The following is a 25,818-nucleotide window of genomic DNA, read 5'->3' as shown; positions in this document are numbered from 1 at the left end:
ACTTTTCAATAACAAGCATTATTGAACACCTCAGTATGCTCTAATTAAGTCTTCTATAAATACTCATCCATACAAAACAGTACAAGGGTAAAAAACGGAAAGAATGGAGTTGATTATTTCATTACCTAGTAGGCATCTTAGAATATCTGGAAATTTCTCTTTGTAGAAAGCTTCCATTAGTAGTAAATTGGATCTTTTTTTGCTGGTTGACATTTACTTTTACACAAAGCCAGCGAAAAGGCCAAACAACACTCTTCACATGGTTCTGCAGGTACAATTTCCACAGGACGTGAAACTGCACTGCTTCTCACAGGGATTCTAAGTCCCTGAAGAACTCCTCCTCCCTATTTTTCTCTAATGGAAATTGCAGACTGAAAAGAATAGTGAATACCACAGAAGACCAACTATAATCACCCAAGACTGGTTATAAAATACACTTAGAAAGGGAAAGATTGCTTGATCTCTTGGGAAATGATCCAAAACGAAGGACTGTAGATGAATATGAATGTGCTGTATGTAAACTAAATGGTTAAAAAAGAAATCCAACATGACATTATCCACCTTATTACCCATTGTGAGAGATAAAAAAGATCTTGGTATTCTTTTTTGAGAAATCTGAATAGGATGCAAACAAATGAAATGGTATAATACTTACTCTTAAAAAAAATGGAAACTTTTTCCCATAAAATCCAACTCTGAAGAACTCTGGTTCCAGACGCTGCTGGTCCATGATCTTGTCATACAATGAAGCCTCCATCATCTAGGGAAGCAGCAGAGAAGTTCGAAATATCCCATCCCAGCCATCATCCCCAATAGATAAACTAATTAAAGAAGCCATTTCTTCTGTAGAAAAGTGATCTTCATTGCAAGTCAGAAAAGAAAAAAGCAAAATGGTGTTCCTTAAGCTGGCAAAGTTTTTCTATAAATGTCTATAGAGTAAATATTTTAGGCTTGGCAGGACATATGGTCTCTGTCACGACCTCTGCTGTGAGCAGGGTTACTTTTATGTGTGATCACTAGAATAAATCAATCACATAGTCTATAGAAGGAATATTTTCTTCATCATTAAGTAGAAAGTACTGTGAACAATTTGAGGCAAACACGTTCTGGAGAATTCTTGTGCCAAGTATATTTACCCTGTGGATTTGGCTTTACCTTGTAAAGCAGTTGGAAGGTGCATCCTCAAATAGGTGAAAAAGGGTAAACTAACAAACCAAACCCAAGGAGCCCCATAGAGCCAAGTGCTGTCTGGGCTGGAAGCAATTAAGTATGTCTTTGACAATGCATACATTTGATGGGATTATACTCACCAGGGTTTCCCTGAGAAAGACTAATATTGCACTTGAAGACTTCCCGCCATCCCCAGTAACAGCACCCTAAAGAGCAGTTGGTTTGAAGTGTATTGCTTTGGGTTTATAAAAATGTTAGTGACTATTGCACCCAAGGGCTCTCATGGGTAAACACTGTAACTTCACGTCTGTGCAGAGACCGGATGCCAAAAGATGATAGGCCACACTTTTATATAAAGCTGCAGTGCCTGCCAGAGTCAGCATGATGAATTGAAGTTAAAACAAGATTTCTCTCTTTGGTTTTCATTTTAGATGAGACAGCAATGAACTGCTGACATGAAGTTCTGTGCCAAAGGACAGAGCCTTTCCTGCAGGTAAACAAAAGGACTCTGGTGTCAGGGATTCTGCAAGGTGTTAGAGGTGTATATTATCTCTTCAATGACTACCTCAGAATTAAAGTCACCATCATGATTTTTTTTGGTAGTGTATAGAACTGACGATCATGTCTTTTTATTTTATTTTTTATGCCCATGTTGGGGCTTGAACTCAGGACCCTGGCGCTGCCCCTTAAGCCTTTTGTTTTTTGTTTTTTATTTTTTCCCCTTTATTGTCAAAGTGAAGTACAGAGGGTTATAGTTTCATATGTAAGGCAATGAGTAGATTTCCCTTAAGCTTTTTTGCTCAGCTCCACTCCTGCCCTTTTACTGGTTAGTTGTAGAAAAGAATCTCCTAGACTTTCCTGCATTGGGCAGGCTTTGAACTGTGATCCTCAGATCTCAGACTCCTGAGTAGCTAAGATTAGAGGCGTGAGCCACTGGTACCCAGCTCCTAATGATCCTGGTTTAGAAACTTTTTAGAACAACCACAGCACGCATCATGAACTGTGTATTGCAGTAAGGCACAAAACATTCACACCACCAAAGAATAAGGACTTGGAGGACAAGCGCTTCTTGGAACCTAAAGTAAGAAGATACAAGACAACTGACTGAGGAACAGAGACTGTTAAACTCCTTAAGCTTTTAGGTACTAAGAACCTCAGTTTTCATTTACCAAGGACATATTTCTAAAGCTAAATCGAGTTGACAGAGAATATGGCCCTAATATATTTTAAAGTGAGCCAGCTAGCCATTTTTACTAATCTGCTTTGCAGATTATGGTCTGTTGTCACAGAGATTTGTGTACAATTGGGAGGCTCTTCAAACTGTGTGGAGATTTTCCACAATAAACTTAAAAATATTAATCCTGAATTAGATGGCGTGTTTTAGATATTTCAGGTATTTTAGAAACAGATCAAGGGTTCACTTTTGTACATTAATCAAAAGCATTACACAGATCAATTTGCTATTTCTCTGTATACATAACTGAGTATGCTTCAGAGAAAACACTTATCTTAAAAAATGTTTCTGCAGAGCATATCAAGATGATCACAAGTTGATTTCACAAAACCATGCTGTCAAGTTAATCAAAAAGGGACACCAAAGCCTGATTAGAATGCACCCAGTACCTTACCCTCATCTTGCTCAGGTTTCTGTAGTCATAGTAACTCTCATACTGCTCTGCAATCTTCCGGCACAGGATGATGCCATTCTCCCAACACTGAACAGAAGAATGACAGAAATGTAACCATCTACCAGATTCACTTACTTCCACCCAAAGGTCAGCATATAACAGCTTTCAGAGCAAACAACTTAACTCTTATCTTTACAACATAGCTTGGATAGAATCACTGAAATTTTAAACATGAAAAACATTGTGCAATTGTTGCGCACATTAGTAAAAATCATCGGAGAGTGGGAAATCATTGTTTGTGACAAGTCATTAGCATATGGTGCAGAAACAGGATTTTCTAGTGTTATTTCAGGATCATCACCTTGAAATCACTGCAGTCCCACAATGGCTGCATAGTTGGATAATCCTAAGCTTTCAGTGTTGAAAAAGAATTATCACTGACCCTAAGGCCCAATTATCCATGCTGGAACTTTGGAGCCCTTGCTGGGATATCCTGCACTTGACAACTGTTTGGGTCATTAGACCATCTTAGACCAGCTGGCTGCTCTCAGAAAAAAATGCAAAAGTTGGTTGATCTAGTATTGCTATCAACAAACTTTTCCTGCAAAAGGATAGGTAGTCAAAATATTTATTTGCCTTTGAGGGTCATAGGATGTTTGTAAGAACTATTCATCCATCTGTTACAGCACAGAAGCAGGTGTAGGCATGAATGACTATGGCTATATTCTAGTCAGAATTTATGAAAATTACCTGTAATTTTCACATCCATGAAATATTATTGGTTCAGTTCTTTTCACCCATTTAAAATTGTAGAAGCTATTTGTAGTTTATAGGTTATAGAGAAATAGGTAGTGAGCTATGTGCCCTCAAAGCCATGGATATGACCTTGATCTAGTACAATACTCTCAGAACAGGCCAATAGTTGAGATTTTATAACTGCTTGTTGTACATATGGAAATGTTATATGTAGTTAGTTAAATAATAAAGGGGGATATGAAATAAGCAATTTCCATGTATCCAATTTTAGACATATCCCATTATATTTGGCAAAAGAATGATAGTCACTGGTTAAATTTCAATTTTTCTGTTTAACCTTTGTGATTAGGAAGAGATGTTTAAATTTAAGACACTCTACGAAACAATCCAAGGGTTCAAATCAAATTAACCGTGGTGGTCAGGTTCACGGTTCTTCAGAGATCAGAAGAGAAGGCAGAAGTGAAGTAGAATGATGTACAAAACTGCAATAAGAGGCCAGTTAGGATTTTTTCATCACCTCAAACATCTATAAGTATATGAAGCATGATACAAACTTCTTTAACTAACCCAGCCACCTTTACTGTACCTGAAAACATGTTGAATGGGGCAGATGCATGCTAGTTTTTCTGAGAATAAAATAGCTGAGTGCTATGGTCTCTGTGTTCCTCTACATTCATATGTTGAAATTCCCAAAGTGATGGTATGATGGAGAAGGGCATCTGGAAGGTGATTGGGTCAATGCCCCATGAATGGCATTAGTGCCTTTATAAAGAGGAGTGAGAGCCAGCTACCCCTTCCACCATGTGAGGACACAGGGTGAAGACTTTGTCTATGGAAGCTACACTGAACTTGCTGAAGCTTCATTTTGGACTTCCCAGTCTCCCCAACCATGAGAAAGAAATTTCTTTCACTTATACTAGCCACCTAGTCTCTGGCATACCAGTCTGACCATTAGTCAAGATCAGTGTTTACAAAAGGCTGGTGCAGAGGTCCTATGCATGGAGTCTCCTAGCTCTTATTAAACCTTATATTCCCTGGCCCTATGTCAGGCCTACTTAATGAGAATGGCTAGGGCCAGGGCCAGGGTCTTGGCACCTGCATTTCAATAGCTCTTGGGTGTTTCTGATGTAAATTAGTGTGAGGAATCTTGCTTGAGATCGTAGCTATTATATACTAGAAATGAAAGGGAAGGGCCACCGACTTAGTCACCACAGTCGGTCATGAGCAGGACCACTTACTTTCCCTCTATCAAAGTTCTGAATGATGGTGAGGTGCAGGTGCTCCTTGCGTTGCCATTCTGTTTGCATAGGGTAGGTCAAGAACTCCCTGAGGGGCCGATCAGACCACTCCAGCAGCTCATCGTACAAGAGGAGGGTGTACGCAGCCTCTGGAAGTCAAGGGGAAGACAGGGATTTTCAGACAGGACCTCAAACCACCTCCCTTCAAATGGGACCAGTTTTAGCTAAACTGGAAAAAAACATTATAGCCCGAATTTTGGTACATTGTACAAAACATGTCCAGAATCTAGGCAAGAACAGGTTTGTGAATGGTGATTTCTCTGTGATAAAATTATCAGAGAGCTAAGTTTAACCCTTCAGTTCCTAGTATTTTTTTTAAATGCCCACCCTATACTGTCCATTTCTTATGGGTTTAAGAGATATGCTCAAGGATATCTTATTGTATCGGGCTCAAAAATACATGTGGGGGCATGCCTCTGTTTGCTAGAAAAATTCATAAGCAAACTCCTTAGGCACTATGAGACACTGAATAGGAAATATTTAGTAAACAAATAAAAATTAACAGCACCTAAATTCTTCAGTGAAATAAAGGGTTAAAAAGTTTTCAACTGGTATTGGAGGATATAGCAAGAGTTCGAAGAAGCCAGAGAAGCTGAGTGAAAAACAAAAACAAAATCCCTGCCCTCTTTCCCAAACAAAAGCAAGAAAGAAAAGGGAAACCATCTTCCATTAGTCTAGGGAGGAGATGGTGGAAGAGTGGGAAGGAAAATCAGAGGAGGGCAAGCAAATATGTGGGCTGTGTGAGCAGACTCTCCTGGTTGAACTCACAGATTTCAGCAAGGCTACTGAAATCATTACATGCTCGGGGTAGCTGGATTTCCTAGAGAAATAAACAACAGGTTGATTTTCTGTACACAGACAAGGAGAAATGGTAGCTTGGGGACTTAAGCTCAGGTAACAGGCAGTGAAATTTCATAGACTACTTGACATTCTGCAAATAAATCTGGGCAAACAGATTGAGAATGAAATGCAGAATTCATTGCCACTGATAAAGGACTATTTTTTTTCCATTGACACTGTTATTGTCAACCCATTTCCTAAAACTGAAGAAAATCAACCAAGCCTTATATTATTAAAATCCATGTAACTATAACACCATATGCCTCTTAAAAGATTCAAGATTAGCTCTTAACATAGTATCAGTACAGAGCAAATCTTCATTGATCTGTCTTAAGCATAACTACATAGAAAGTTCTAAAGTACTGTGTTCAGTTCAAATACTATTATCATTTGTCCATCACTACATATAAAATAGTGAAATAAGAAAGACCAGGATACTTATTGCTTTGATCTTACCTGGTAAGAAAAGAACTCCCACAAGACAAGGGACTCTTGATAATTACCATCAGTGAACTACAATAATCACCTGCCTTTGATTATTTTTCCAATGCTTTCCCAACCAACCAGCAGTTTCTCATGTCTCTCCCTTTACTTGTACACTATTATCAACAGAATCTTCTTTTAATGCCAATAGTCATGTTACCCTCCTTATCAAAACCAGTAAATAACTCTCAGTAGCTAAAACAATAAATTTAGGCTTCCTAAGAGAGAGACAATTGCTCATTATCTAGTTCTACCAATCTCTCCTTCTACATAGTTTAGGTAAGAAGAAGTAGCTTAAGTTGCTTTTAAGAAGTTGGGTACAGAGGCTCATGCCCGTAATCCTACCTACTTAGGAGGCTGAGATATGAGGACTGAATCTACATGAAGGATTGAAGCCACATGAATCTATGAGTCTCATAAATCTCCAGCAACAAGTGTGGAGGTGTGGATCAAGTGGCAGTCTTGAGTGAAAAGGCAAGCAAGAGCATGAGGCCGTGTGTTCAAACCCCAGTACCAGCCCCTTGCCCTCCCAAGAAAGAATTCTCAGAAGCTGCTGGACCTCCAGCTCTTATAGTTGGAGCCCTGGGTTCTATCATCAGCTGTTAAGGAAGTAAGTTAAACGCATACTGATCCACAGACATCTGGGCACAAGAAAGTTGCCCACAGAGATGGGGATGCCTTCTGCTGCACTCCTTGTGGGGACTGAACATCAGAGGAACAGAGAGACTATATGGTGAAAGTGTCAGCTACCTGGTAGATGAGGAAACTGCTAAAGCCCCATAACAGAGGTCCCCATGGAAAACTCTACAAGAACTACAAAAACCAGATCATCAGAGCTGTGCCATCTTTTGAATAGCCTTCTATCTTTCTCTAATATCTAAGAGGAAGTCCTCTTGTTTAATTTCCTGCCTATTTTTGTAACCAATGTGGAAAACCTAAAAAAAAACAACAAAGAACCACAGAAAAAAAACCCCTCCCATGTGTCTTTGCTCCCTCCTACATACTTTCTTCCTGTCCTCTGCTTCCCTCATAGACCATGCTGATTCACACCTGCTCTCCAGCTTATTTCTCCAAGCCCTTCTCAAGTAAGATCTAGGCACATCTCTTAAATTTCTTTTGTGTCTCCCCTCAGCAACTGTGCACTCAAAAGAATCTAGAAATTAAGCAGTCATTTCACAGGATTAAGAAGACAAAGCAGTCCCCTTTCCCTAGTTCTCGCCCCACAGGCGTGATTGATCATGATTGATCATGATTGATCATACAGAGTATGATGGGGCAGCCAGGTCAGGGGGCAGAGGCAGTTTCCAGTTTGGGAAGACGAACAAGTTCTGGAGGTAGATGGTGCATTGTAATGGTTACACCAATTTAGATGTTTTTTTTTTAAAGCACTGAGCTGTATACTTAAAAGTGGCTATGGTGTTGTTTTAGTGCATATTCTACTAACATTTTTAAAAAGAAAGAGCAATAAAGATTTCCAGTTCAAAATAATGGTTTTCCAAAAATGCTTGTCCTTGGAAGGCCCAGGGATGTTTGGGATGGCAGATGTGGGCGAGCTGCCCCTTGCGAGTCTGGCAGGTTTCCAGAGAAGCTGACAAATAACTAAATGGTGACATGGGAGAAAGATGAAGACAAATAACAACCATTTCAGAACGTGATTTGGGAAAATGAGCATTTATCTGAGACATGTGGTTTGTGTAGAGGAGTCTGTGGAAAGATTTTGTTAAATGAAAGCAAATATACGATGAGCTGTGATACTGATTTTGAGCAAATTAGTAAGTTGTACATGTCCACGGTACTACTTTATGTTTATTATTCCAAATATGTGGAAGAAGGATTTCTGGAGGACCTTTTAAAAAAGTGTAGCATTTTAAGCATAAATCACCAATCCCAAATTAAATATGAGACATTGCACTATTTTGAGCTGTATGTAGTGAGGACATTCATGAAAGAAGGAAATAGGAGAGCGGAGATGGTTGAAAATATTATAGAAGGCCAGCAAATGGTTAACTCACTTCATAAAGTAAAAAAGTTTTCCCATCCTTTTCACTTTTTTCAACAACAGATACACACACACACACACACAAATGAGAACATAGGAGAGGAAACAAATGTCATAAGACGAAACAACTTATTACTTAGGATTTTGGGGACATAAAACTGTATGCTGAGTAAATAAAGAGATCAATTTGTAAACTATCAGATAAATCTAGACTTTGTTTCAGAGGACCAAAATATATCTTTTTCCATATTTGGAATAGCCTGTCCTTGGTTCCTCTCTCATTTCTTATTTTATGCTCTATAAAATGAAATAAGCCTACTAGGTTGTTTCCTTGTTGATTTAGGATTTATCAAGATTGAGGGAAAATTGGCTACTAGGTGTGAAAATTTAATTAATGACTGAATTCATTACTGATAAATTTACTTAGATCTCACATTTCTAGGTACTATTTCCAAAAAATCTGACTAGAAAACTGAGAACTCGAAAATATTATTTCTCTCCTCAGAAACTTACCCTTTTACAGGAAATTATCTTTTTTTTTTTTTGGCCAATCCTAGGCCGTGAACTCAGGGCCTGAGCACTGTCCCTGGCTTCTTTTTTGCTCAAGGTTAGCACTCTGCCACTTGAGCCACAGCGCCACTTCTGGCCATTTTCTGTATATGTGGTGCTGAGGAATCGAACCCAGGGCCTCATGTGTACGAGGCAAGCACTCTTGCCACTAGGCCGTATTCCCAGCCCCAAGGAAATTATCTATTTGTCTTTCTACCTACACAAACATATGCATGCATAGTGCACACACATACATACATCTTAGATAAAATATAGCTAATAGAAATTATGTAATAAGTGCTTTCATGGAAATTAGAGAAAATATAATGAGAAAAAAGAGATGGAAAGGTCACTTCAGAGCAGGTGAAAGGTGAAGGGTAGTAGCTGTACAGCTATGAGGAAAAGAAAAAGAAGCAACTAGCAAGAAGGGGAAGACTTCGAGGAAAAGCTATAAAAGAGCTGGTCCTGAGAAAGAAGGTATGGAAAGAAGGTATATAGTACAACTGGTAAGGTTGTACACATAAAGTTGAATGGACACATATTGATACAATATGACAGGCTTTGTGGAATACATACACTGACAATATAGTTATATCTAGAGAAGGAATCAGGGACTTTCTCTTAAAGGTCCAGACACTACATAACTAGGCTCATTGTAAGACTGTAGTTATTTTAGGCTGGTTGCAACCATTCTGTTTTTCCTCTATGGCACAGAAGTACCCATAGACAATACATGAGTGAGCACAGCTGAGTTCTAATAATAAGAAGCAGGTGGTTGGCCTGAAGGTTGTAGTTTGCTGACCCCTGCTCGAAAAACAAGTAACAGTTAGGAGGGAATTCAGACAAGAGACCATGAAAGCTTCACTGAGGCAGTAAAAGTGGGAACAATAAACAGAAATGGTTTTGTGAGACTTTTAGGAAATAAAATCTGAGATTCTGTAGAATCTCAGGAACAACTACTGGGCAGAAGTTAGGAAGAGTTATGGTTGTGGACAGTATCATAGTCTCTACACAGCAAACTGTGATGCTACTGAGATCATGGAGCTAGAGGCAGATTTAAATTCTGGGAGCCATTACAGAAATGATTTCTGTGGTAGAGTAGTGTGGCAAAAGCCTATCATCACAATTCCTCAAGCCAGTGAAAGGGCTCTGGTTGGGATGTAGTAAGTACATTCTACTCTCTCTCTCCAGTGATTACAATTAAATACTCTTGACAGAATATACAAGGTGAACACTGGAGTAGACCCCAAAATAAACATGACTCAGTAGGAAAACCAACACTTCAGAGAATAAAGTGTTGAGTTGTTTGTTTGTATTTTTTTTTTTTGCCTGATTATCTCTGGCCTTAAAGTTTTCTATCACCTGAAACTGCAAATAGAAATAAGACTATAGGGGGGAGGGAAAGGGGGGGAGGGAGGGGGGCATGAGGGACAAGGCAACAAACAGTACAAGAAATGTATCCAATGCCCAACGTATGATACTGTAACCTCTCTGTACGTCAGTTTGATAATAAAAATTTGAGAAAAAAAAATGAAAAAGAATAAAGGAATTAGCAAAGTATTGAAAAAAAAAAAAAAAGAAATGAGACTATAAAAGATCTAACAAAAACTCTTCTAGTCCAGAAACTAGCTCTAGGGCTCATATAGGATACAGTTATTTTCTTCTCTGGTTTCTCCCTGAGTGGATCCCAGGTAGAGTTGTGGGCAGTGGTGGAAGGGAGAGAAATGGCACTGGTAGCAGTCACTGAAGGTGCTGTGCCCCCTACTTAGCCCTCAGCAGACCACATTCGGCAAGCACATCAAATCATGAAGAAGATCTAGCCTTGACTTCAGAGCCAAGCTGACAGTAGAATCGCAAGCTGACAGTAAAAGGTGGTACAGGACTTGAAGTTTGAATCTAACTGGATTTATTGTTAAAAGTAAAAGAGTCAAGTCAACATTCTCTGGAAGATTTGTTAACAGAATCTAGAGACTGATAACATAACACTCAAACGGTCCAGGTTGTAATCCATAATTACTTGACATTCAAGAAACCAGGAAGCTAAATAACTCTCAAAAGGAAAAGGCAATTAACAGATGCCAACCCAAAGATGACTCACACATTGGAATTGTCGACACAGACTACGCAGTAGCTATTATAACCATGTTCCATGTAGTAGATGTGAACAATTTTGAAAAGACAGAAATTCTTTGTAATGAAATTGAAGCTATAAAAAGAAAACAACCAAATGGGAAACTTAGAAGTGGATGATTCAATAACAAAAACAAAAATTTTACTGATTTACTAGAGATGACAGAAGACAACCAACAGACTTAAATATGAATCAGTAGAAATTATCCAGTCTGAATAATAGAAAAAGCTGGAGAGAAAATGAACAGAACCCCTGGAACCTATGAGACAAATATTATACTTATTCTTTTTTATTTTTTATTTTTTATTTTTTGGCCAGTCCTGGGCCTTGGACTCAGGGCCTGAGCACTGTCCCTGGCTTCTTCCCGCTCAAGGCTAGCACTCTGCCACTTGAGCCACAGCGCCGCTTCTGGCCGTTTTCTGTATATGTGGTGCTGGGGAATCGAACCTAGGGCCTCGTGTATCCGAGGCAGGCACTCTTGCCACTAGGCTATATCCCCAGCCCCTGTACTTATTAAACATAACAAAAATATTAAAAATATCAGCTAATATTAAAAATTTTTAAAAGACTATACAGGCCATTGTAGTCCCAAAAGAGAGGGACTGGGGTGAAAATCATATTGAAAAACCCAAACAGGGTTTGCAAACCTGAACAGGTTAAACTTGAAGGAAAGAAACAATGCCAGTACATATAATAATCAAACCAATGAATTTTATTGGTTCTGGGGCTTGAATACAAGGCCTGGGCATTGTCCCTGGTGATTTGTTTTTTGAGCTACAACAGATCTACTTCCAGCTTTTATTTATTTATTTTTAAAGTAGGTATTTGGATATTAAAACTCTCACAGACTTTTCCTGCCAAGGTTGGCTTCAAACCATGATTCTCAGATCTTAGCCCTCTGAGTAACAAAGATTATAGGCGTGAGCCACTGGTGCCTGGCCCCAAAGATAAATTCTTTTTTTTTTTTTTTGGCCAGTCCTGGGCCTTGGACTCAGGGCCTGAGCACTGTCCCTGGCTTCCTTTTGCTCAAGGCTAGCACTCTGTCACTTGAGCCACAGCGCCACTTCTGGCCATTTTCTGTATATGTGGTGCTGGGGAATCGAACCCAGGGCCTCATGTATATGAGGCAAGCACTCTTGCCACTAGGCCATATCCCCAGCCCCATCAAAGATACATTCTTGAAGGCAAGCAGAAAACAGGCACACTCTACCATAGATTAATGCATATGATTACACATTTCTCATAAAAAAAAACAACTATGGAGTACAGAAGACAGTGGAACAAAAATTTTAAAGTATCAAAACAGAAGAATTGATAACCTAGAATCTTGCATTTGGCAAGTACCTTTTAGGGATGATAGTCTGCCATATTTAAATCTGGAATAGCTCCCTAAATCTGATGTGTTAAATAAAGTCTCAGTCCCCACTCTGGTAGGATTGGGAAGTGGTAGGAACTTTAAGAGACAGGGCTGGCGGAAAGTTTCAGGCCACTTGAGGCTGCTGAAAGGAAATTGTGGGAACCTTTCCTTTTCCTTTCTCATGTGTCCTGACCATGGCATGAATGGTTTTGCTTTACCATGAGCTCTCTGCCATCATATGCTACCTAAACTCCCTGATTGATGAAACAATCAGGGACTGTAAACTCTAAAATTATGGGCCAAAATAAGTCATTCTTTCTTTACAAATTGATTATAACAGCCATGGTCTTATAGTAACAGAAAGCTAACTATTACAAAGGTGCAAAAAAGACATTCTGAGACAAAGGAAAAGTAGGAGTATTCTTTACCACTGGGTTTGCTCTAAGAGAATTACTAAATCATGGTCTTCAGGCAGAAAGAAATGGAGAATGATTAACCCAAGTGCTCAATATCTGAGTGAACATAAAAAAAGCATTTTTAAATTCTTTAAGATCAGCATGGACCAGAGAAAACTTAGTTTAAAAAAAGAAAAAAAAAAGCCAAGCCAACCAGAGAAAACTTAGTTTAAAAAAAGAAAAAAATAAAGCTAAGATCAGCATGAATGAAGACAGAAAAAATTATGGCATTGTTTAGTAATTTTCAATATGGGTAGATGTGGCAATATGGGATACAGGTAGCAAGGGAAACACAAAGTAGGGAGGATATTGGAATTTTCATGGTTGTAAAATTCCCATATTGAACTTGAAGTAAATCACTAGCTAAGACTATAAAAAGTTAGGTGTGAATTTTTGTAATCCCAAAGGTATCCTCAAAAAAATTATGTAAAGTGGTAAAGTAAAAAATTAAGGTACTTAGTAAGGTACAAAGAAAAATAGATTTCAGTTTTAAAAAAACAGAGATACTTCAATCTCAGCGCTAATTACATAAAACAGAGGAGACATCATGTTTAATAACACCCATATGTAGCCCACATCCCCTAGTCTCAGCTGAAGACAGAATTACCTGTAAAGTTCTGTGCCTTGAGATGCAAATCATAGAGTTTGTGGATGTAGCGTATATACATTTCTTCCTTGTTCAGTTCAGTTTTATAGAAATTCTGTAAAAAAAAAAAAGCAAAAATAAATAGATAGTAAATTAAAAAATAGTTGGGTCTATACATATTTTCCTTTTACTTTGTTGAGCAGGAGACATAAAGCATTGTTCTGCATGAATATCTTTTTATAACTAGGAAAAGGAGGTTCAGGTATATTTTCCATTGAATACAGGCTGTTAATACAGACTGTTAATATTTCTTCAGCAATTGCTGGATAAGTTGGCACTTTGGGTTATAAGTACTGATGCTGATTCTTTTTTTCCTTTCTTTTTTCCTCTCCCCCCCCCCTTTTTTTTTTGGTGGGGTCATTCTGAGTACTTGGCTTTCTGAAACTCATGCGTTTCCTGACCCTAACTTCTGAGTGCTGGTACCACAAGCATGCACCTAGATGCTGGGCTATGCATGTGTGTTACTTTGAGTAATTTTTCTGAACTTCACAGTCAATGGCATAACCTATTCAGTTAAAAATATGTAACAGATTAACTGTTCATTCAATATGCTGATTGAATTTCAAGGAATAGTTTCTTTTGGTTTACATTTCAAATATATTTTACACTTATAAAAAAAGTCTTGGTTGATTCTTAATAGCCAATGCCTGTTATGCTAGGTACTTGGGAGGCTGAGACCTGAAGTATCACAATTTTATGTTTTTTGTTCATATAGAAAAGTCTAAATATCTCTATCTCCAATGACCAGCAAAATGGTGGAATGGAGGTGTGGTTCAAGTAGTAGAGTGCCAGATGTGAGAAAGTAAGCTGCGAGAAAGAGAGAGGTCTTAATTTTAAGCACTCAGATGTACTTGTGTGTGTGTGTGTGTGTGTGTGTGTGTGTGTGTGATTGTCAGCACATACAGGCATACACAGTCTCTTAGAATGTGTAAGATAATGTAAAGGCCTCCCCTTTACATTATGTAAAATAAATGAAAATCAGTCTTCACTTATGTAAAGTAAATGAAAATTATTTTTATAATTAATATGTAATTATGCATTTCTTACTTGGATTAATATTTAAATATTTCCAGTATATATCCAATATATACATATAATATTTATTTATTTTTTTTAAATCTATGTTTTTCAGGCACTGGTAGTTCATGCCTATAATCTGAGCTAATCAGAAAGATGAGGTCTGAGGATCACGGTTTGAAAACAGCTCAGGCAGGAAAGTCTGTGTGAGACTCTTATTTTCAATAAACTACTCAAAAAAAGCCAGAACTAGTGCTATGGGTCAAGTGGTGGAGTGCTAGCCTTGAGCAAAAGAAGGTAGGCCCCGAGTTCAAGCCCCAGGACCTGCACAAAAAGGAAAGGAAAGGGAGGAAGGGAGGAGGGAGGGAGGGAGGGAGGGAGGGAGGGAGGGAGGGAGGGAGGGAGGGAGGGAGGGAGGAAGGGAGGGAGGTAGGTAAGGAGAAAGAGAAAGCTAAAATAAAAAAAGAAAAAGGTCCAGGGGCCTAGGTCTTACTAAACTTTGCTAAGTCATTGTAACAATTGTTGGAAAAAACTCAACTTTTCCTTACATGTTTATCAACATTGACATTTTAAAGTCCCACTTACAAACACCCACATCTATTCCTTCACTTACACTATGAATTACATTAGTCCTCACTGAATTTAGCAAACACTGGAATAAATAAAGGTAAAAGGAGCAAGATTCCAGCAAAAGTTTGGTACTACAGGTTTCCAAATAGGCTTTTTTCAATGAGCAGATCACATGCATAGTGAGGACTCTGCTTACTACACTTCAACTGCGATTTATATCACTGTTGTTTTGAAGAGGCTACTTCATATGTACATGAAGGAAAATGAGTAATGACTAGAGGGGAGAATAAACTTGTTGATTTGGAGAACTGGTAGATTTTTAAGGTGGGGAAAAATTCACGAATTCTATGTTTCTAAAGTTGATTATACAAGGTCTTAAAAATGGACCCAAACTAGCCAATGTGACTGCTTAAATTGGACTTGGACTTGAAACTTGATGACCATTGATGATATATCTTCCTATTGTTTAACTGGTGTCCATTCTTCAGCCTAAGGACTATTCTAATTCAGAGATGCTCACATTAATTTGAAAACAGTATAAAAGTATTTTTCCCTAGTCGAGGGGATAGGTGGGGATGGGAGGGGTGAGGGAGAATGATGAAAGGTTTGATATTGGTTAATATGGACTGTACTCATAACCTGACATGCTGTATGGTAACCCCTTTGTGAAATTATTTAAAGATAATAAAGTAAAATAAGAAAGTATTTTTCCCAATTCATATCACTGTTCTTCTCCTTTTCTTTTGTATCTTGTACATTTTGGCACTCTTTAAAAAGCTAAGTAAATAATGCTACTCAAATCTCTCTCATTATAGCCAAAATCATTTTAATTAGCAAGAATTGTTGTACCATAAACATAGTCTAACAACCCCACAGCAGGTTTTTACATTATTAAAAGATGATTTGCTCTAATAGTTTACTGGTAAGAGAACAAAAATAACCAATTATTTTATAAATGAATAGCTCTCCCTAAAAAAAAAAAAAATTTCTCCCCAGTCAGCAGATAAAAATCTTTCACATATGTCAGGCAAAACTTGTGACACAAAGAACAAAATAATAATTACATTTCTTAGTATTAGTCAGGTCAAATATTATGCATTCTTACCAATTTAACGCTAGCGTTTAGCTATGATCTTAGAAGGAAAGTCAGAGGTCTCTTGAAGAGAATCTGGAACTGATCTCAGAGGAAGTGAATAGCTGAAGAGAACCATATTGCTGCTAGAAAACATTAAGTACTTTCCATATGGAGCAGGAGCTAAGAAGATTAGCTTCTAAGTGATGTATCTGGACCCTTAATAAGTATTCTTGTGCTGGCTTGAAATTAGAGTAGCTTTCGAAATGTTAACATTTCTACAAGGACTATTCTTGGGCATTGCATGGTTATCAGTATTTATTCTTGTCTCAAGTGATTAGGGATGGGAATCACTGATTTTATCGAATTTTTGGCTTATTCCTATTAGAAAGAAAACACATTTGGGGCACTGTGTGTAAGGTCTTTCACCCAAGGAAATGGTCTCTTCTCTTGTGCCAGTAGAGGAGATGAACCTAGCAAGTGCCTTAAGAACTGTTTATCTCCAAATGGAAAGTAGCTGGGAACTAAAATGAGAACAATGGAAGAAGATCTCTTTGGGAAAAGATAAAGGCTTTGCTTTGAGGTTGTTTCTGAGACTTTCTGCCTGGAGTTGGGGCATGGCCAGGGTTAAGGATGCAAACTAAAGCTGACAGAAATGTCCTTCCCAAACACTGTGATGAAAGCTAGGACATGGGGAAAAAACAACAACAACAATTCAGGATATGGTTCTTGATTGTGATGAAAGGCTTAGAAAGCAGAAGTAGGGGGAGCATAAAGGGAGACTGGAGCATGACGGGAGATGGCACAGAGGGATTATGTTCAGGTTTCAGATATGGCTAGGGGAGAAAAAGGCAGTGAGTTTAGGCTGACAGCCTGAAGAGGTCACTGTTGGGTCTCATGATGAAAACTATACAAGAAAATACATAAAATAGGAACAAGATGCAGCCTGATTGAAGATGCTCAGCTCTATTTTTAAGGATTGATATTGGAGGTAGAACAATTAAACCAAAATGAGAAGGAAGATGTGGGTGTGGTGAAGAAGTACAGAGTTATGCACTCAGAGATGCAAAACAGTACAGCAAAAAACCTAGGGAAATAAAAAAATGACAGTTATGGGAAAGTGAAAGTTTTGAGTCAGGTGTAGTGCTGCAGTCCTATAATACCAGATACCTGGAGAGGCAAGAGGATGGAGAGAGCTTGAGACTAGCCTGGCCAAAGGCAGCAGTGAGATTCAATTTAAAAATAAGAAGCTGGAAAAGTAGCTCAAGTGGCAGAGTGCCTACCTAGCAAGCACAGGCCTTGAGTTTGAACTTCAGTACTGTAGAAAAGAATAGTATCTAGGACTAGAAGCATGACTCAAATGGTAGAGTACCAGATGTGAGCAAAAAAAAAAAAAAAAAAAAAAAAAAAGCTATGTGTGAGACTTTGAGTTTAAGCCTCAGCACTGGCACAAAAGCAATCCATCAAAATAAAAATGCAAGGTTTAGGGGAACAGTTCAAGTGGTAAAGTACTTGCTTACTGTGTGCAAGGCCTGGATTTAATCTCAGCAGTGTTACACACACACACACTCACACTCACACACACACACACCAAAAACAAAACAAAACAAGACAAAACAAAAAGAGACAGTAGGCTTTGAAGAAGGATTGAAAGAAGAACCAACAAGCAAAACAGAAAGCCTGAAATCAATGAGCAATGACAAGACTGAATTAAAGTGTGGGGCAAAGAGGACAAGGCAGCATGTGAAGGATTCACATGACCAGACTAAGAATGAGAACAAGGGCAAGTGCTTAGAATGGATGGCGAGGATTCATCTATCCTGACAGACGACAGATGTACGAAAAAGAAGCCAGGATGGTCACAAAGTCAGAACTGAAACAGTCACTGTTTATGTATTTCAAATCTGATTTAAAGAAATGATCAAATCCATTGATTTACCCTACATTAAAGCATAGAATACAAATGTCTACATGTATGATTTTTGTTGTTGTTACTGTGTTCTGTGGTAAGAATGCCATTGTATCTGAAAAATTAGGTAGATGACACTTTATACAAATTTTGGATAATTCTGGTTTAGACAGTCTCCTTACACGATATTTAATTTTATTCTCAAAAAATGTCCTGGTGATAAATTATGTGGTCATCCTGGTTATAATGTAAGTCTGACAATAGTGCTATTATGAATTTGATTTGCAAAGAGGCTAGAGAGTGAAAATTAGAGTTTAAACAGAAAAATGTCATTTGTTCACAAAAGAAGATACCATTAATATTTAATAAAATGTAGTATGATTATAGTCCTGTGTAGAAGGAAAAGGGGACAGACAGAGAAGTTGTCAGTAAGGCCAAAGGACTTCTGTCTGCAGATACTGCGTTTGTTCCTGGGAGAGCCACAGAACTCTGAAGTGGGGAAGGCAGGGTGACAGGAGAAGCTCGGTGGGACTCCAGTTCCCATGGAAGCTCTGGGTTACAGCTGCCTGAATGTGACAGTACATTCTGCAATGTTCAGGGCTGAGGATTTTCTGGGCTCTCATTCAACCTGAAGCTCACTGTGTTTCTTTGAAAAACATTTCTAAACTCTTCTAAGAAATACCCAGGAAAAAGTAAAAGCATGTCACAGATTAAAGAAAAAAAAAACAACAACCAACCAACCAACCAATCATAATTCTTTGAAAAACAAAGGTGAGGTTCAACAGAGGACGAGTGGAATAGGTACTAACCAGAAGGCTAACTGTGCAGCCAATCTTTTTGCCATCTACCTCTCCCATTTTCATGCAGTCCCTAAAAACAAAAGGAAACAAACAAACAAAAAGCCATAGTCAGAACGCAGAATTTCCTTCCCAGGGGAGAAAAACAGTTTGTTCATTACAGGGATGGGGGAATGTGTTGAGACAAGAAGCAATTTGTAAGTGTTAGCTTGAAAAGGCTGGGGAGTCAGAAGCTCCTGAGCAGCACTTTCTGCTGAGACTTTCACTGGCACATATATCGACAATGTGTTTCCTCTCAATGGACAGGGGCTCTGGAGGAAAGGGGAGTGAATGCATATCATTCACCTCCTAACCGGGTGATGGGGTATGAGGAGAATCACCCTTATGCTGGCCTATTTTTCCACTCCCCTTCTAAAACCAAGAACAGCAAGGTGATAATAATTCTCTACTACATTGCCCTCATTCCAAAATGGATCAAGACTATTATTTTCAATCTAAAGTGCATCATCCACAGATTTTCTTGTGGGTGAGTTTAACAACAAAATTATTTTTATTTTTGAGAACTGTCAGGAGTCTCAATACAGCAAGACTTTGAATTAGAAGGGTCTATTTTTAAAAAACCTGAAAAGACAGAATGAAACAGAACAAAACAAAAATAAAGCTCCAAGTAAAAACTCAACTAGTTAATTAGAAGTCCTGAGTCTGACAAACAGTTCATGGACTAACTCAAATGGAATGTTGACTATATATTGTATTTGTAACTGAAGTGCAGCAGATCAGGAAAATGTGGGATTTGTCTTACCTGTAATCTAACAACCTCTCCATTAGTCGAGTTACAGTGGCAATTAATGAAACACCACTTTCCCTCCATGTTTCCCGCTCAATTTTCTTTAGCAGACTGAAAAAGAAAGAACCCAGGGCATTTTCAAAATTTATTTTTATCAGTCACCATGACAACCATTTTACTTTCATCAGTACCTTAAATGCCTTAGCAACCACACAAACATCTCACAAGTAGCACAATTTGCAAACAATGTCTTACCTAGGATAGGGACCAAACAGTGGAATTCTAATCCAGGAAGCATTGACAAAGCAAATTGATGATCAGATTATCCAAGTCATAAAACGGGAATACACACATGCAATCACATTTGCAGACTATACAAACACCTTACAGCTAAGACATTTTTCCTAGCATCTCTCTTAGGATGAAGAGACCTGAGCGCTACCACTTCAAACAACACTGCAAAAACCGAAAACAAGAGTACCTCCAAGTGTTAAGAATCTTGCTTTATTCCCATAAAAAGTCTCCTACCTCTCAGTGGAATTCATCTTCATCCAAGCAATTTTACTGCAATGCAACTGCTACAGGAAAATCCATGCACAGACGGTATGACGTTTTGCGTTTTTCCCTTTCACTTAACATTTGCCCACTCAATACATATTGTACTATCTATGCGCTCAATGATTTCATTCATTTTGTCATTAATCACTGAGGATTTTCTAAGCTGCTGTTGCAGCACACTGAAGACAAGCACGGAGCCACAGATCTCCTCCTACATTTCCCCTAATCCTAAACACCTTGGAGCAGAAGCACTATGTAAACACAATAATAACAATCATAAGAATGGAGGATATGTTTGACTTTCACCTCCCCCTTCTCAGCAAATTAACACTGTACTTGGCAAGGGCGTCAGGACTGAAGATAAAAGAATGTAAACATGGCAAATCAGGATACTTTCCTATCCCTCTGAATTTAATGATCATCATTCCTGTCTAAAATCTTGTTTCCCTCTCATCTTGGTTTCAGAAATAAGACAGATAGAAAACACATCTTATAAGCACGATTTCAGCATATCTTACATGCACTTGGGGAAAAAAAAGCAATTTTGTAAAAGCCGTCTTTAGACTGTGGCTATATTCTTTCCCAACTTTTTTCTCCACATCATCTCCCCCCTTTTCTTGCTATTGTCCCTCCAGTCCTCAGTCTTCTCTCTAGACTCCTCCTATCTGTTGCCTCTGCATCTCCAGCCAATTCTTTTTCTGATGAATTTGAAACTGTTTACTAGATTTAGGGTAGTGGGTGGGGTACATACAGAAAGGACTGCATTCACCCTGACTAATTCTCCAGTAAAATCCCCCTTAGTTTGTTTAAAGGTGTTTTCTTTTGACATAAAAAAAATCCCCCCAAACAAAAAAACCCTCAACCTTCAGAACAGCACCAGTTTCAAACGTAAGTGGCAAATTGGTATTGAGAACCAAGTTCTCAAGTGAAAATTTGCCTGGCAAAGCAATGCAGAGTGATGTAGGAACTTCTCCAAGTGACAGCCCACACCTCTTTCACTTAGAGACTAAAAGAAAAAAAAAAACCAGCAAAAAAACTCAGGTTAAGTAATAATTCTAAAAATACATGGAGACTTCCTTTGTGAGTTTCAATAATTTGCACAGGCTCCCAATGTAGTCAGAACTCAAAGTTATATCATCCTCTTATAAGATGCAAAGCTCTGCAAAGCTTCTATCCCTGACTGCAATGGAGACCAAATGTTAAGGCCCAGTCTAGAAACTAGTTCATACACATTGTTGGCCAGGCTTGTTCCTTTCTCTGGGACTTGTGCTACTTCCTAGTTCATCTGATGCAAACTGAGAAGAAGAGACTACCAGCAATCCTAGAAGAATGGTTTTAGATAGCACTGGTGAAATTGGGTATTTTCATTTGGTCTATAATCATGGCCCATGGGGCCTCATCTGGGAGAAGAAGTGATTTGTTCTTGCCGACTGATCAGGCTTCTCTGACAAATGCAAAGGGACTCCATCACACTGGGGAGAATAAACTATGAGGCTATGGGATTATGCCACACATCAGGCTTTTTTCCTTTCCACAAAGGAAATGGAAGTGAACAGTGGGTGAGGCCTGATTCTTCTGTTTGACTTTCCCTGTATCCTAACAGGATTGGGCTGAGACCATGTATGATGTTTATATAAAGCAAATCCTCTGTCATTGAGCAGAAAATAAATGTGACTATGAAGTAAGAATTCCCAAATAATTTGAAATCTTACTGAATTAGATAAAGCAAAGGAAAGAACTGAGATAGCTGTTGCTTCTGGGGAGCCTTTTTAGGCCCTTCAAGACTATATGTAGCCTTACCATGTACTGCACTCCAGTCCATATAAATGCCTAGCACAGGGGGAGCTCAGCAAGTAAAGGCAAATGAGGGAACTGGGAGCCAAGTAAACCAGAATTTTATTCTGCTGATCTATTTTGGATATTTCTCCTTGTGGTCTATGATCCACCATTTATTGAAAACAACAAATCCAGCCAGGTACTGGTGGCTTATACTTGTAATCATAACTATTCAGGAGGCTGAGATGGGTAGGAATATTCATGATATTTTTATATCCAATAAACTACCAAAAAAGCCAGAAGTGGTGGTGCTGTGGGTCAATTGGTAGAGCATTAGCTTTGAGCAAAAGCAGCTCAGGGACACCACCCTAGCCCTGAGTGAAAGCCCCAAGACCAGTGAAAAGAAAATAAACAACAACAAAACCCCAATAAAGCCCGCTAACTTCAAAAGAAGGTAATATAAATAAATGAAGATAATGTTAGGAGTTAGGAAGGAAGGTACTATACAAACTTCAACTTGAAGGGGGCTATGTTGCAAGTACTATATTGTAGGAGCAGCAAATTACTTTCAGCTACTGAGCAATCCTTCAGAAATTTGAGACATGAATTACTGAGAACAAATGACAATCTGTACCATAATGCCAAGTATTCCTAATTTATAACGTGTGTAGTTATTCATTGTGGTTACACTAATTCATTGTGATTTCTATTGACAAAAAAGTATTTTCTTTTTCTTATACTTAGATTTTTACTTTCTTTAGTGAGCCCAAGTACAAATGGTATTTAATTATCACTTTAAATTCAACTTATTCCTAATATTCGGAATACAAAAGCAGGAAGGAAAATATCCATAGTAGCAATTCTGTAATATGCTAAAAATCAACAAAAGAATAAAAATCTTTGTTGAATGAATCAAGACCCTTAAAATAGTCCTAATTACAGAGGCTTAATATCTTAATTATTAGCTTGATTTTAGTGTCAAGGTGCATCTTCTCTTTCAAAGTCTTATTTATACACAAGCAATCCAAATTGCATGCTATCAGGCTTTTATTAAAGTAGATAAGAGGCACTCTTAGAACTATGCATGTATTTATTAATCTTGTGAATTTACTATAAATAATTAATCACAAATCTCAAGAGGTTCATTTCACTGAGTGCTTTCTCATTTTAGTTCTTTGTTCAAACCAAGGACTAGTAACTGAAATGAAAGCATATTTCAAAAGCAATTTATTACATTGGATAAGGTTTTAATCAGAATTCGTGGTAAACTCTAGCTGTCATGAAAGACAGATGCTTTATACACAAGAATGAACAAGATCCTTGTGAATAATTATTAAGAGTTCTGGCTTAATTACATATCAGAAGAAAATGGTGTTGCTCATGGTTTAGCACAAAGAACATTTTTTATCACCCACCACCACCACATGAAATCTCCATGCCCCTTCCTGGCTTTCCCTTTCAATATAATTTTCCTGAAAGCTTCAAGAACAATTTTGAATTAGGCAAGTTGAAGTCAATCCAACTTACCAGTCATTAATAATAATATTCAAGTCTATCTATTGATATCTGCATGGTTGCAAATTAATGATCCTAAAATGACAGAATCTTCCATTGGGCACCAATACTAACAAATTGATATTTAGCTTTCGGTGATACTTGAGAGCATGAATACAAACTAAATTGTATTTCATAGTTGAAAAATGTGTTGCTGAATTATTTTTCCACTTCTGAAAGAATTGTAAACATTTTCTAAGCTCAATAAGCGAATTCATTTTTCAAAAAGAAACACTTTTTTAGTATACTAGATTTTAAAACGACTTAGACCAACAGAAAACTATAAAGAAAGCCAGGGCCAGAAGAGAAATCCCACAGCACTAAAGCATTTTATGTGGGTCCTCTGGCCATTTGAAAGCAGCGAATGAATACTTAGGTCAAGCAATTCATCCTGAGACTGTGGTCAGATTGTCCTAGCATGAACAATCTCAAAGTCTTTTTACAGACAAAGGATAAAAGGCAATGCAACAGTGATATTTACAAAAAATATGTAAGAAATTAACTTTACAATGTGGGGGGGACTTTGGGGAGGAGGGAAGATGGGAGAAAAATGAGGGAGGAGGTAACGAGTTTGATAAGAAAGGTACTATCTTACATATGTAACTGTGACCCTTCTGTATATCACCTTGACAATAAAATTACCTTCAAAAAAGTGAATTGCAAAAAAGAAAGAAACCCAAATAAATCAAAAAGAGCATAAAAAGTCTTTTTACAAAACTTTGTTATTTCTCTACCTTCCACACAAATCCCAAACACAGAATGTTCCTAAAAAAAATCATTTGCTTCTGTGATATTCTAATAAGAAGCATTTAGGAAGCAATTAATAATGCTGACCACAGGAGATCTATATCTATGTATTAAGCCAAGTATCAAAGAGCAGATTAAAAACTAGGATAATTTTTTTCCAACAGAAAATCAGGCAAGGAGATCTCATTTTGCAAAGTACAAGTTATATCCTACTCATAACACTACTTGGAATCATCATCTTGCAGCAATGAGCTTTGTCTTAAACTTACTAGGCATGAAAAGAATGAAATTCATTATGTAACACAAGTGACCTGTCCTGATCAGAGATTAAAATAAAGAGACACATCTAATCATCAACATAATAAGATCTGTTAGGCAATTATCCTTTATTTCACACTTCACAAAGACAAAGCATTCCTCTGAGACCTAAGCTGTCTTTGCAGTTGGAAGCTACATCAGTGATGGGCAAGTCAGTACTGACAACAAGTCCCCTGAACAAAATGAACTTGAGAGAATACAGTACTCACATACTGTTGAAGAGCTCACGATAGGTCTCATCACCTTTGCCTTCTGACATCAGACTGTCCAGTTTGTCAATTAGCTTGGCTTCCACCTGAAACATAACCAAATATTACTCTCTTTTTCCTTATCTTCACAAGTAGGGTTTCTAGACAAGTTAAAACAAGTTTCTTTCTGTCTAGGAGAAAGCTATATACTTTGTGAAAGTGGCTTTCTCAGCTATGGTTAATAGCAGACATCTCTTTGGATTTCTAGGGGGCTAATTTGGACAGTGTTAAAGTGTCTTCAAATCCCGGCTGGATAGCTTTTCTTGCTGCCAAAGACATCTATCTATTTGTGATTCAAACACAAATGCCTGAAGCCCAATTTAAATGTCTAAATTCTTTTTTAGGGACTTCTAAAAACTGGCAAGTCCTATTTCTTTTTTTTCCCTTGCATCACTTGATATAAAAACATCAGCAGGAGAATATGCCCACATACATTAATTTAAATCTTTAATGTGTATTATATCTATTTTCTTTTCTAAAACAGTTCAAGGCTGCACTAAATTTTTGCTGAAGTTGAGAACTTGTTCTAGCCACGTACAGATGGCAGACCCACAGAAATATTCTAAGTCAGCAATAAGCAGCAGGAGAAAGGACATATTTCCTGAAAACTGCAGTCAAAACATTTATATTTTCAGCGATGTAAATTTGTTAGAACTTGAATAAAGGAAAAATATCCCTTCATCTATCTGAGACAGGAGAAAAGACAGAAACAAAAAAACCCTGGCTAGAGGGAGTTAAAGCAATTAGGGCGTAGAAGAGATAATTTGACTCTGTCCAAGCACTGAGCCTAATTATTCCTTCAAACCAACTTTCCATTAAAAGATAAAGAAGGGGAAAAGAAAGTGGGTTCCTCTCCAACCTAGCAAAAATTTTGAGTAGACTTTTGTTTATCTATTAGCTTTCCTACAAAAATTCTGTATATCAAGAAGACTGAAATGCCTACACAGGCATTTTGAAGTATGTTCTATGTATGCAGTCAGTTTGCTCGTAGAGCTGATAACCATTTTTGTGAGATTTGAGTAAGACTTCATTTGGAGAAGCATAAAGTAGGGTCATATCCTCTAGGTAGACCATTTGAGTGCTGTGAACATGTAAACAGCCAGTAGACTATCTACCTCCAACCTAAGGGACTTAGCATGGCCAAAAGGTTATC

General features: G+C 37.9%; 1 protein-coding gene across 6 annotated transcripts in view; it reads right to left on the bottom strand.

The window, feature by feature from the left end:
- Dock4 (dedicator of cytokinesis 4) overlaps positions 1–25,818 on the bottom strand; it is a 417,461-nt gene that overhangs the window by 32,149 nt on the left and 359,494 nt on the right. For all 6 annotated transcript variants that reach the window (XM_048339770.1, XM_048339775.1, XM_048339771.1 and 3 more), the window contains exons 32-38: positions 24,627–24,712; positions 19,480–19,575; positions 18,690–18,750; positions 13,274–13,367; positions 4,793–4,941; positions 2,799–2,885; positions 656–760 (exon numbers count right to left, since the gene is read on the bottom strand). In XM_048339770.1, the coding sequence (XP_048195727.1) occupies positions 656–760; positions 2,799–2,885; positions 4,793–4,941; positions 13,274–13,367; positions 18,690–18,750; positions 19,480–19,575; positions 24,627–24,712 (678 nt within the window). The remainder of the gene's footprint in view (positions 1–655; positions 761–2,798; positions 2,886–4,792; positions 4,942–13,273; positions 13,368–18,689; positions 18,751–19,479; positions 19,576–24,626; positions 24,713–25,818) is intronic.

This window comes from Perognathus longimembris, chromosome 2, assembly GCF_023159225.1.
Source record: "Perognathus longimembris pacificus isolate PPM17 chromosome 2, ASM2315922v1, whole genome shotgun sequence".
In the NCBI taxonomy this organism is placed as follows: Eukaryota; Metazoa; Chordata; class Mammalia; order Rodentia; family Heteromyidae; genus Perognathus; species Perognathus longimembris.
Note: the sequence above shows the minus strand (reverse complement) of the source record. Positions and strands in the feature narration are given on the sequence as shown.